This window comes from Oncorhynchus keta, chromosome 25 (genome assembly GCF_023373465.1).
Source record: "Oncorhynchus keta strain PuntledgeMale-10-30-2019 chromosome 25, Oket_V2, whole genome shotgun sequence".
Lineage (NCBI taxonomy): Eukaryota > Metazoa > Chordata > Actinopteri > Salmoniformes > Salmonidae > Oncorhynchus > Oncorhynchus keta.
In genome coordinates this window covers 23,667,412-23,680,037 of record NC_068445.1, presented here as the reverse complement: position 1 = coordinate 23,680,037, position 12,626 = coordinate 23,667,412, and the positions used below count along the sequence as shown (strand labels likewise).

Genomic DNA, 12,626 nt, shown 5'->3' with positions numbered 1-12,626 from the left:
GCAATGCGCTGTCTGTGCGTCGGTAGAGGGTGTGATTGTCTATAAAAGGAAGAGCCAGTTGTTTAAAATCCTATTTGGACGGTTTCAAATCCCCCCCTTGCACTGAGGGAGGAGAATGGAGGGAGGGAGTGTGGATGTGTGTGTGTGTGTGTGTCTGTATGTTTGTGTGTGTAGAGTGTGTAGAGTGTGTATGAGAGAGAGAGAGAGAGAGAGAGAGAGAGAGAGAGAGAGAGAGAGAGAGAGAGAGAGAGAGAGAGAGAGAGAGAGAGAGAGAGAGAGAGAGAGAGAGAGAGAGAGAGAGAGAGAGAGAGAGAGAGAGAGAGAGAAGAGAGTGTGCATGCTTGAGTTCTTCTCTCTCTCTCTGTGTGTGTGTGTGTGTGTGTGTGTGTGTGTGTGTGTGTGTGTGTGTGTGTGTGTGTGTGTGTGTGTGTGTGTGTGTGTGTGTGTGTGTGTGTCTGTAAGGGTGCCTGAGTTTGTGCTTCTCTGTGTGTAAATGTTCATGTGTGTGAGCCAGGGAGAGCCAGGCAGCACCTTTCCAACACACACACAGCCAAGGCAGGTAGGAGGAGAGAGAAGCAAAGAGAGAGAGAGAGTGAGAGAGGCAGAGAAAGAGATGGGGGTATTTGGAAGGGCGTGGCTAGCCAACTGTCAGTCACTGGCGGTTACCACAGAAAATGGGCGTGCTCAAATACCGGGACAGCCAATGGTAAGCGACGCTGCTTGTGTCACCATGGTGACGGGGCTGTACCCAGGGAGGTTGTGATGGGTTGACAGGTGCGTGACAATCGGAGCTCTCTGCAAGCATGTACGCCAAAGGCAAGAGTAACAACGTGCCGTCCGACAGCCAAGCCAGAGAAAAGTAAGTTTTATTCATGTGGGAGGGGGAGAGGGGGGGGACCGCGGCAATGGGGAAAGTTCATGAGCGTCCGGGGCAGTCACACAAGAAGCTGCTATCGTAGAAGAGAGACATTGCAAGACTCAGAAGAGTCATGGATGGTGCTTTGCTAGGCGTATTGGCAGGCTTTAAAAGTTGACCATGTACATTTCTTGATAAATTGATTACAATAGAACATGGTGAAATAGAATATATGCATGATGCTTGCCGACGTACATGGCCGTGGTTCTTAGAGGCACATCTTTTGACACCAATGCTTATCGTTCTACAGTTTGTCAGTTCAGCCTTGGCTATGCAAAAACATTATAGGCTACTGGCTGTAGAGGTAGGAGTTGTAAATAATAGCCTACGGTTTGTCATGTTCAGTGGAGCTTTACGCACGCTTTCATGCCCACGTCGTGCATATTGTTGTCATTGGAAGTTATCTTTGCATTAGGTTGACAAGCAGGCAATACTATCGTTGTTAGTTCCATCAACCCATTGCATGCTACCTCGCAACACGCAGTATCCGACACACTGGACACAGAAGTCTGTCCAATAGCCAGCATAATGTGCAGCCGGTATCTGTAATCATTATTATTAGGCTATCATTACCATTACCAAACATTTTACTTGCATAGTGCACCCTACTGGTCAAGTTGCTTAAACAATAAGCTTTTGTACATTTTAGCATTTCATGCATGCACGTTGAAACCGATGTGTTCTTTAGTTGAGCAAATAGTTATCTCGTTGTCGCTGGTGCCCGGTGGCTTGTCTACTGTCACTTAGGCAAAAAAATATGTAATTTCAAAAATCATGTTATGCAAAGACCTACAGTAGCCTCCGAATAATGTCTGAGGAATGTCTCCTTTGAGTGATCACAAAGACGTGTCGAAAGACAAACACATTTCCTGCGAGACAGACAGGAGAACTTGGTGAGGTCTACATTGTTGTTGTCGCATAAGTTATGTAATATTCTGCTTCACGAAAACACCGGACACACTCTTATACCAACCCATTCATGTAGGTCTATTCTAGGCTTTCTTCTAAGTGTTCATAAACGTCATGTTGGAAATGTAGTTTAATGTGAGCCAGTTTGCTCTAGTAGGAAAATAATCCTGCATTAATTAACAGGACATTTGAATCATGTTGATTATACTTCATGGGAATTTTTGTAGGGGTTGTTACATTTGTCGTAAGTGAAAATCAAGTCTGAAATTTCAATGTGGAAATGACAAGCTTCAGAAGCATTTTTAAACCTCAAATACACTATAATTGCAGGGATCTTCTCATGCAAGATGGTGATCAAATTAAGATCTTACACCTGTATATAAGGCTGTGTTTACACAGGCAGCCCAATTCTGAACTTTTTCCACTAATTGGTCTTTTCACTACTCAGATCAGCTCTGAAAATATATGATGTGATTGGTCAAAAGACCAATTAGTGGAAAAAATATGTGCAATATGTGCCTGTGTTTGCAACTGACCCCACACTTTTCCACACTTTTTTATTCTTCTGAATTGTCTTAGATATGTTTGAAGACTTTCTTAGTTTTGACAGCTTAAGCCTGTAACGACAGTGACTGAAAGCTTGAAACTGCTAATCACCAACATCTGGGCTTGTGTGCCTGCGTGTGTGTATGTGTAAGGGAGAGGTGTGTGAGAGAGATGCACATGTAGCCTATTCTACACATTATTTCATTAATTTATGTTAATGGTTTAATTTTGGGCTAATACATGATTGCCAAAAATGTGGGTAAATGAAATATATTTCGGAGGCTAGTCTATAGAACAGTAATAGTTAGTCTACAGTATATTTCGGAGGCTAGTCTATAGAACAGTAATAGTTAGCCTACAGTATATTTCGGAGGCTAGTCTATAGAACAGTAATAGTTAGTCTACAGTATATTTCGGAGGCTAGTCTATAGAACAGTAATAGTTAGTCTACAGTATATTTCGGAGGCTAGTCTATAGAACAGTAATAGTTAGTCTACAGTATATTTCGGAGGCTAGTCTATAGAACAGTAATAGTTAGTCTACAGTATATTTCGGAGGCTAGTCTATAGAACAGTAATAGTTAGTCTACAGTATATTTCGGAGGCTAGTCTATAGAACAGTAATAGTTAGTCTACAGTATATTTCGGAGGCTAGTCTATAGAACAGTAATAGTTAGTCTACAGTATATTTCGGAGGCTAGTCTATAGAACAGTAATAGTTAGCCTACAGTATATTTCGGAGGCTAGTCTATAGAACAGTAATAGTTAGTCTACAGTATATTTCGGAGGCTAGTCTATAGAACAGTAATAGTTAGCCTACAGTTTTGGCTAGTCTATAGAACAGTAATAGTTAGCCTACAGTATATTTCGGAGGCTAGTCTATAGAACAGTAATAGTTAGTCTACAGTATATTTCGGAGGCTAGTCTATAGAACAGTAATAGTTAGCCTACAGTATATTTCGGAGGCTAGTCTATAGAACAGTAATAGTTAGCCTACAGTGCTCAGAATGTTCACACCTGCTCTGGAAGTCACCGTCGTGTTACAGGTTCTCAGGGAAAGTAACCATCGGTTATGTTGGTCCCGGATGAAAACAGTCTGTTTCGTCTGATAAGATTAACCCACCAAAGTTCATAGCAGTAGACTATTTCTCACTTCAATACCATTCATTCATTTCTGTCTGCAGTAGGATGTCCAGAAACATCCGCAGAGTCCGTAGCTCTATCTCTGCCTTACTTTGTCATAGAGAGAGAGAGAGAGACAGAGAGAGAGAGAGAGAGAGAGAGAGAGAGAGAGAGAGAGAGAGAGAGAGAGAGAGAGAGAGAGAGAGAGAGAGAGAGAGAGAGAGAGAGAGAGAGAGAGAGAGAGAGAGAGAGAGAGAGAGAGAGAGAGAGAGAGAGAGAGAGAGAGAGAGAGAGAGAGAGAGAGAGAGAGACAGAGAGAGACAGACACCCTCAGCACACAGGGGGACAAACATCTGCCTGGAGGTGACAGCATCCCCTCCCACATATGCCCCCTAGGCACAACTATGACAACATAACCAACAAAAACATGGTCACAACTCCTGCAGCTCTGTCGCACGCTGGGTATGTACATAGTCAACGGTAGGCTTGAGGGGACTCCTATGGTAGATACACCTATAGCTCATCTCTTGGCAGTAGTACTGTAGACTACTTTATCACTGACCTCAACCCAGAATCTCTCAGAGCGTTCACAGTCAGTCCACTAACACCCCTATCAGACCACAGCAAAATCACAGTCTACTTAAACAGAGCAATACTCAACCACGAGGCATCAAAGCCAAAGGAACTGAGTAACATTAAGAAATGCTATAGGTGGAAGGAATGCAGTTTGAAACCTACCAAAAAACAATTAGGCAACAACAAATTCAATCCCTTTTAGACAATTTCCTGGGTAAAACGTTCCACTGTAATAGTGAAGGTGTAAACTTGGCAGTAGAAAATCTTAACAGTATATTTGACCTCTCAGCTTCCCTATCAAATCTAAAAATCTCAAATAGAAAACCGAAGAAAATTAACAATAATGACAAATGGTTTGATGAGGAATGCAAAAATCTAAGAAAGAAATTGAGAAACCTGTCCAACCAAAAACATAGAGACCCGGAAAACCTGAGTCTACGCCTTCACTATGGTGAATCACTAAAACAATACAGAAACACACTACGGAAAAGAAGGAACAGCATGTCAGAAATCAGCTCAATGCAATTGAAGAATCCATAGACTCTAACCACTTCTGGGAAAATTGGAAAACACTAAACAAACAACAACACGAAGAATTATCTATCCAAAATGGAGATGTCTGGGTAAACCACTTCTCCAATCTTTTTGGTTCTATAACAAAGAACAAAGAGCAAAAACATATACATGATCAACTACAGATCTTAGAATCAACTATTAAAGACTACCAGAACCCACTGGATTCTCCAATTACATTGAATGAGTTACAGGACAAAATAAAAACCCTCCAACCCAAAAAGGCCTGTGGTGTCGATGGTATCCTCAATGAAATGATCAAATATACAGACAACAAATTCCAACTGGCTATACTAAAACTCTTTAACATCATACTTAGCTCTGGCATCTTCCCCAATATTTGGAACCAAGGACTGATCACCCCAATCCACAAAAGTGGAGACAAATTTGACCCCAATAACTACCGTGGAATATGTGTCAACAGTAACCTTGGGAAAATCCTCTGCATTATTATTAACAGCAGACTCGTACATTTCCTCAATGAAAACAATGTACTGAGCAAATGTCAAATTGGCTTTTTACCAAATTACCGTACAACAGACCATGTATTCACCCTGCACACCTTAATTGACAACCAAACAAACCAAAACAAAGGCAAAGTCTTCTCATGCTTTGTTGATTTCAAAAAAGCCTTCGACTCAATTTGGCATGAGGGTCTGCTATACAAACTGATGGAAAGTGGTGTTGGGGGTAAAACATATGACATTATAAAATCCATGTACACAAACAACAAGTGTGCGGTTAAAATTGGCAAAAAAACACACACATTTCTTCACACAGTCGTGGGGTTAGACAGGGATGCAGCTTAAGCCCCACCCTCTTCAACATATATATCTGATCGAACTGGCGCGGGCACTAGAAAAGTCTGCAGCACCCGGCCTCCCCTGCTAGAATCCTAAGTCAAATGTCTGCTGTTTGCTGATGATCTGGTGCTTCTGTCACCAACCAAGGAGGGCCTACAGCAGCACCTAGATCTTATGCACAGATTCTGTCAGACCTGGGCCCTGACAGTAAATCTCAGTAAGACCAAAATAATGGTGTTCCAAAAAGGTCGAGTCACCAGGACCACAAATACAAATTCCATCTCGACACTGTTGCCCTAGAGCACACAAAAACTATACATACCTTGGCCTAAACATCAGCGCCACAGGTAACTTCACAAAGGTGTGAACGATCTGAGAGACAAGGCAAGAAGGGCATTCTATGCCATCAAAAGAAACATAAATTTCAACATACCAATTAGGATTTGGCTAAAAATACTTGAATCAGTCATAGAGCCCATTGCCCTTTATGGTTGTGAGGTCTGGGGTCCGCTCACCAACCAAGACTTCACAAAATGGGACAAACACCAAATTGAGACTCTGCACGCAGAATTCTGCAAAAATATCCTCCGTGTACAACGTAAAACACCAAATAATGCATGCAGAGCAGAATTAGGCCGATACCCACTAATTATCAAAATCCAGAAAAGAGCCATTAAATTCTACAACCACCTAAAAGGGGATTCACAAACCTTCCATAACAAAGCCATCACAAACAGAGAGATGAACCTGGAGAAGAGTCCCCTAAGCAAACTGGTCCTGGGGCTCTGTTCTGACAAACACAAACACACCCTACAGAGCCCCAGGACAACAGCACAATTAGACCCAACCAAATCATGAGAAAACAAAAAGATAATTACTAACACATTGGAAAGAATTAACAAAAAAACAGAGCAAACTAGAATGCTATTTGGCCCTACACAGAGAGTACACAGCGGCAGAATACCTGACCACTGTGACTGACCCAAAATTAAGGAAAGCTTTGACTATGTACAGACTCAGTGAGCATAGCCTTGCTATTGAGAAAGGCCGCCGTAGGCAGACATGGCTCTCAAGAGAAGACAGGCTATGTGCTCACTGCCCACAAAATGAGGTGGAAACTGAGCTGCACTTCCTAACCTCCTGCCCAATGTATGACCATATTAGAGAGACATATTTCCCCAGATCACACAGATCCACAAAGAATTCGAAAACATATCCAATTTTGAAAAACTCCCATACCTACTGGGTGAAATTCCACAGTGTGCCATCACAGCAGCAAGATTTGTGACCTGTTGCCACGAGAAAAGGGCAACCAGTGAAGAACAAACACCATTGTAAATACAACCCATATTTATGCTTATTTATTTTATCTTGTGTCCTTTAATTATTTGTACATTGTGTATATATATATGTATATATATATATATATATATATATATATATATATATATATATATATATATATATATATATATATATATATATGTAATGTTTACTGTTAATTTTTGTTGTTTTTCACTTTATATATTCACTTTGTATGTTGTCTACCTCACTTGCTTTGGCAATGTTAACACATGTTTCCCATGCCAATAAAGCCCTTGAATTGAATTGAATTGAATTGACAGAGAGAGAGACCTATGGTACAGTACAGCCTAGCTCTCCTGGGACCTCATTAAACTACTGTACACACACATGCATGTGTTAAATATAAGGGTGAAATACGTGTTTTTGTGAAAAATGCATACAGATTTCTTACATCTTGGAAATGGTTTGTTTACCTGTTCGAACGACGAACAGAACTTAACATGGAAAGAAAGTATCATGTGAAGAAGAGATATAGGACAAGGGAGAGGAAGATATGAACTGTAAAAGAGGAGAATAAAGAGGATAAGAGAGGATGAGAAGAAGAAAGGACAGAAGAGAGGGAATTGCATGTTTTGTAGCACACAGTCCTACTGATCAGTGGGGTGTCGCTGTATCTGACACACAGTCCTACTGATCAGTGGGGTGTCGCTGTATCTGACACACAGTCCTACTGATCAGTGGGGTGTCGCTGTATCTGACACACAGTCCTACTGATCAGTGGGGTGTCGCTGTATCTGACACACAGTCCTACTGATCAGTGGGGTGTCGCTGTATCTGACACACAGTCCTACTGATCAGTGGGGTGTCGCTGTATCTGACACACAGTCCTACTGATCAGTGGGGTGTCGCTGTATCTGACACACAGTTCTACTGATCAGTGGGGTGTCGCTGTATCTGACACACAGTCCTACTGATCAGTGGGGTGTCGCTGTATCTGACACACAGTCCTACTGATCAGTGGGGTGTCGCTGTATCTGACACACAGTCCTACTGATCAGTGGGGTGTCGCTGTATCTGACACACAGTCCTACTGATCAGTGGGGTGTCGCTGTATCTGACACACAGTCCTACTGATCAGTGGGGTGTCGCTGTATCTGACACACAGTCCTACTGATCAGTGGGGTGTCGCTGTATCTGACACACAGTCCTACTGATCAGTGGGGTGTCGCTGTATCTGACACACAGTCCTACTGATCAGTGGGGTGTCGCTGTATCTGACACACAGTCCTACTGATCAGTGGGGTGTCGCTGTATCTGACACACAGTCCTACTGATCAGTGGGGTGTCGCTGTATCTGACACACAGTCCTACTGATCAGTGGGGTGTCGCTGTATCTGACACACAGTCCTACTGATCAGTGGGGTGTCGCTGTATCTGACACACAGTTCTACTGATCAGTGGGGTGTCGCTGTATCTGACACACAGTTCTACTGATCAGTGGGGTGTCGCTGTATCTGACACACAGTCCTACTGATCAGTGGGGTGTCGCTGTATCTGACACACAGTCCTACTGATCAGTGGGGTGTCGCTGTATCTGACACACAGTTCTACTGATCAGTGGGGTGTCTGTATCTGACACACAGTCCTACTGATCAGTGGGGTGTCGCTGTATCTGACACACAGTCCTACTGATCAGTGGGGTGTCGCTGTATCTGACACACAGTCCTACTGATCAGTGGGGTGTCGCTGTATCTGACACACAGTCCTACTGATCAGTGGGGTGTCGCTGTATCTGACACACAGTCCTACTGATCAGTGGGGTGTCGCTGTATCTGACACACAGTCCTACTGATCAGTGGGGTGTCGCTGTATCTGACACACAGTCCTACTGATCAGTGGGGTGTCGCTGTATCTGACACACAGTCCTACTGATCAGTGGGGTGTCGCTGTATCTGACACACAGTTCTACTGATCAGTGGGGTGTCGCTGTATCTGACACACAGTCCTACTGATCAGTGGGGTGTCGCTGTATCTGACACACAGTCCTACTGATCAGTGGGGTGTCGCTGTATCTGACACACAGTCCTACTGATCAGTGGGGTGTCGCTGTATCTGACACACAGTTCTACTGATCAGTGGGGTGTCGCTGTATCTGACACACAGTCCTACTGATCAGTGGGGTGTCGCTGTATCTGACACACAGTTCTACTGATCAGTGGGGTGTCGCTGTATCTGACACACAGTTCTACTGATCATCTGACACACAGTCCTACTGATCAGTGGGGTGTCGCTGTATCTGACACACAGTCCTACTGATCAGTGGGGTGTCGCTGTATCTGACACACAGTTCTACTGATCAGTGGGGTGTCGCTGTATCTGACACACAGTCCTACTGATCAGTGGGGTGTCGCTGTATCTGACACACAGTCCTACTGATCAGTGGGGTGTCGCTGTATCTGACACACAGTCCTACTGATCAGTGGGGTGTCGCTGTATCTGACACACAGTCCTACTGATCAGTGGGGTGTCGCTGTATCTGACACACAGTCCTACTGATCAGTGGGGTGTCGCTGTATCTGACACACAGTCCTACTGATCAGTGGGGTGTCGCTGTATCTGACACACAGTCCTACTGATCAGTGGGGTGTCGCTGTATCTGACACACAGTCCTACTGATCAGTGGGGTGTCGCTGTATCTGACACACAGTTCCTACTGATCAGTGGGGTGTCGCTGTATCTGACACACAGTTCTACTGATCAGTGGGGTGTCGCTGTATCTGACACACAGTTCTACTGATCAGTGGGGTGTCGCTGTATCTGACACACAGTCCTACTGATCAGTGGGGTGTCGCTGTATCTGACACACAGTTCTACTGATCAGTGGGGTGTCGCTGTATCTGACACACAGTTCTACTGATCAGTGGGGTGTCGCTGTATCTGACACACAGTTCTACTGATCAGTGGGGTGTCGCTGTATCTGACAGACAGTTCTACTGATCAGTGGGGTGTCGCTGTATCTGACACACAGTCCTACTGATCAGTGGGGTGTCGCTGTATCTGACACACAGTCCTACTGATCAGTGGGGTGTCGCTGTATCTGACACACAGTCCTACTGATCAGTGGGGTGTCGCTGTATCTGACACACAGTCCTACTGATCAGTGGGGTGTCGCTGTATCTGACACACAGTCCTACTGATCAGTGGGGTGTCGCTGTATCTGACACACAGTCCTACTGATCAGTGGGGTGTCGCTGTATCTGACACACAGTTCAGTACCGTCTTCTCTTCAGTTGTTTCTCATTTTTGCTACACAGCAGGAATCAGAGGGAGAGAGAAATAGAGAGCAACAGATGCAGGAAGAGAGAGAGCGAGGGACTGGGGGAATTTACTGGCTCATTAGTTTACAGCAGGGGTGTTGAACTCATTTTCCCCCGGGGGCCGCATTCGGTCTTCAATGATGTCCGGAAGGCCGCACTGAAAATGTGTTATATTTTCTAGTCCTCTAGTCACCTTATTTAGAATTTGGTACAGTAATTATTAGAGAGCTGGACAGTCAAGAAACTGCATGAATATTGGGAAATAAATGTATCCATTAATATATACAGTTGAAGTCAGAAGTTTACATACACCTTAGCCAAATACATTTAAACTCAGTTTTTCACAATTCCTGACATTTATTCAGAGTAAAAATTCCCTGTTTTTGGTCAGTTAGGATCACCTCATTATTTCAAGAATGTGAAATGTCAGAATAATAGTAGAGAGAATGATTTATTTCTGCTTTTATTTCTTTCCTCACATTCCCAGTGCGTCAAAGTTTACATACACTCAATTAGTATTTGGTAGCATTGCCTTTAAATTGTTTAACTTGGGTCAAATGTTTCAGTTAGCCTTCCACAAGCTTCCCATAATAAGTTGGGTGAATTTTGGCCCATTCCTCCTGACAGAGCTGGTGTAACTGAATCAGGTTTGTAGGCCTCCTTGCTGGCATGCACTTTTTCAGTTTTCTATAGGATTGAGGTCAGGGCTTTGTGATGGCCACTCCAATACCGTGACTTCGTTGTCCTTAAGCCATTTTGCCACAACTTTGAAAGTATGCTTGGGGTCAATGTCCATTTGGAAGACCCATTTGTGACCAAGCTTTAACTTCCTGACTGATGTCTTGAGATGTTGCTTCAATATATCCACATAATTCTCTTGCCTCATGATGCCATCTATTTTGTGAAGTGCACCAGTCCTTCCTGCAGCAAAGCACCCCACAACATGATGCTGCCACCCATGTGCTTCATGGTTGGGATGTTGTTCTTCGGCTTGCAAGCATCCCCCTTTTCCTCCAAACATAACAATGGTCATTATTCCCAAACAGTTCTATTTTTGTTTCATCAGATCAGAGGACATTTTTCCAAAAAGTACAATCTTTGTCCCGATGTGCAGTTGCAACACCGTAGTCTGGCTTTTTTTTATGGCGGTTTTGGAGCAGTGGCTTCTTCCTTGCTGAGCGGCCTTTCAGTTTATGTCGATATAGGGCTCATTTTACTGTGGATATAGATACTTTTGTACCTGTTTCCTCCAGCATGTTCACAAGGTCCTTTGCTGTTGTTCTGGGATTGATTTGCACTTTTTGCACCAAAGTAGGTTCATTTCTAGGAGACAGAACGTGTTTCCTTCCTGAGCGATATGATGCCTGCGTGGTTCCATGGTGTTTATACTTGCATACTATTGTTTGTACAGATGAATGTGATACTTCAGGCGTTTGGAAATTGCTCCCGAAGAAGGAACCAGACTTGTCAAGGTCTAAAAAAAAAATCTGAGGTCTTGCCTGATTTCTTTTGATTTTCCCATGATGTCAAGCAAATAGGCACTGAGTTTGAAGGTAGACCTTGAAATACATCCACAGGTACACCTCCAATTGACTCAAATTATGTCAATTAGCCTATCAGAAGCTTATAAAGCCATGACAAAGTTTTCTGGAATTTTCCAAGCTGTTAAAAAGCACATTCAACTTAGTGTATGTGAACTTCTGACCCACTGGAATTGTTATACAGTGAAATAATTTCTGTAAACAATTGTTGGAAAAATGACTTGTGTCATGCACAAAGTCGATGTCCTAACCGACTTGCCGGAACTATAGTTTGTTAACAAGAAATGTGTGGAGTGGTTGAAAAACGAGTTTCAATGACTCCAACCTAAGTGTATGTAAACTTCCAACTTCAACTGTATATATTTTTTACTCAAACCATCCGTGGGCCAGATTGGACCCCCTTCGGCCTGTGAGCCATATGTTTGACACGTCTAATTTACAGTGTTGTAGTATTGACCTACAAATGACTCCCTACAGAGACAGGGTCCTGGTGTCTAGCAGATGTAGCATGTGTAGCACTGTGAAGGTGTGTGTCTAATACACCTACATGTCTCTGTGCTGTGAACCTTTGATGAATGTTGTGTTCTCACTACTGGGGTCATGCTAGATGAAGTGGGAGTAAGGTCTGGTTTTCTCCACCCCTCTCTCTCTCTTTCTCTGTCTCTCTCCCCCTATCTGTCTCCCCCCCTATATCTATGCCTGATGTAATGACAAGTGACAGCACAGCACCACTGAACTGTATAAAAACAGTTTTGAGAGGAAAAGCCAGGGTCAAGTGCACTTCTTAGTGCCTGTTTCAGAAAGTTTCAACATGTCTTGAAATGTTCACGTCAGTTCAGTATGAAAAAGTTTGTATTTATATTTGTATTTATTAAGGATCCCCATTAGCTGCTGCCATAGCAGCAGCTACTCTTCCTGGGGTCCAACAAAATTAAGACAGTTTATACAATTTTAAAACATTACAATACATTCACAGATTTCACAACACACTGTGTGCCATCAGGCCCCGACTCCACCAC

General features: G+C 43.3%; 1 protein-coding gene across 1 annotated transcript in view; it reads left to right on the top strand.

Moving 5' to 3' along the window:
* The first annotated feature begins 564 nt into the window (after positions 1-564).
* LOC118357870 (single-stranded DNA-binding protein 2) overlaps positions 565-12,626 on the top strand; it is a 141,898-nt gene continuing 129,836 nt past the window's right edge. Inside the window, exon 1 of the mRNA XM_052478974.1 lies at positions 565-859. Coding sequence (XP_052334934.1) covers positions 804-859 — 56 coding nt within the window. The 5' untranslated portion in view covers positions 565-803. The remainder of the gene's footprint in view (positions 860-12,626) is intronic.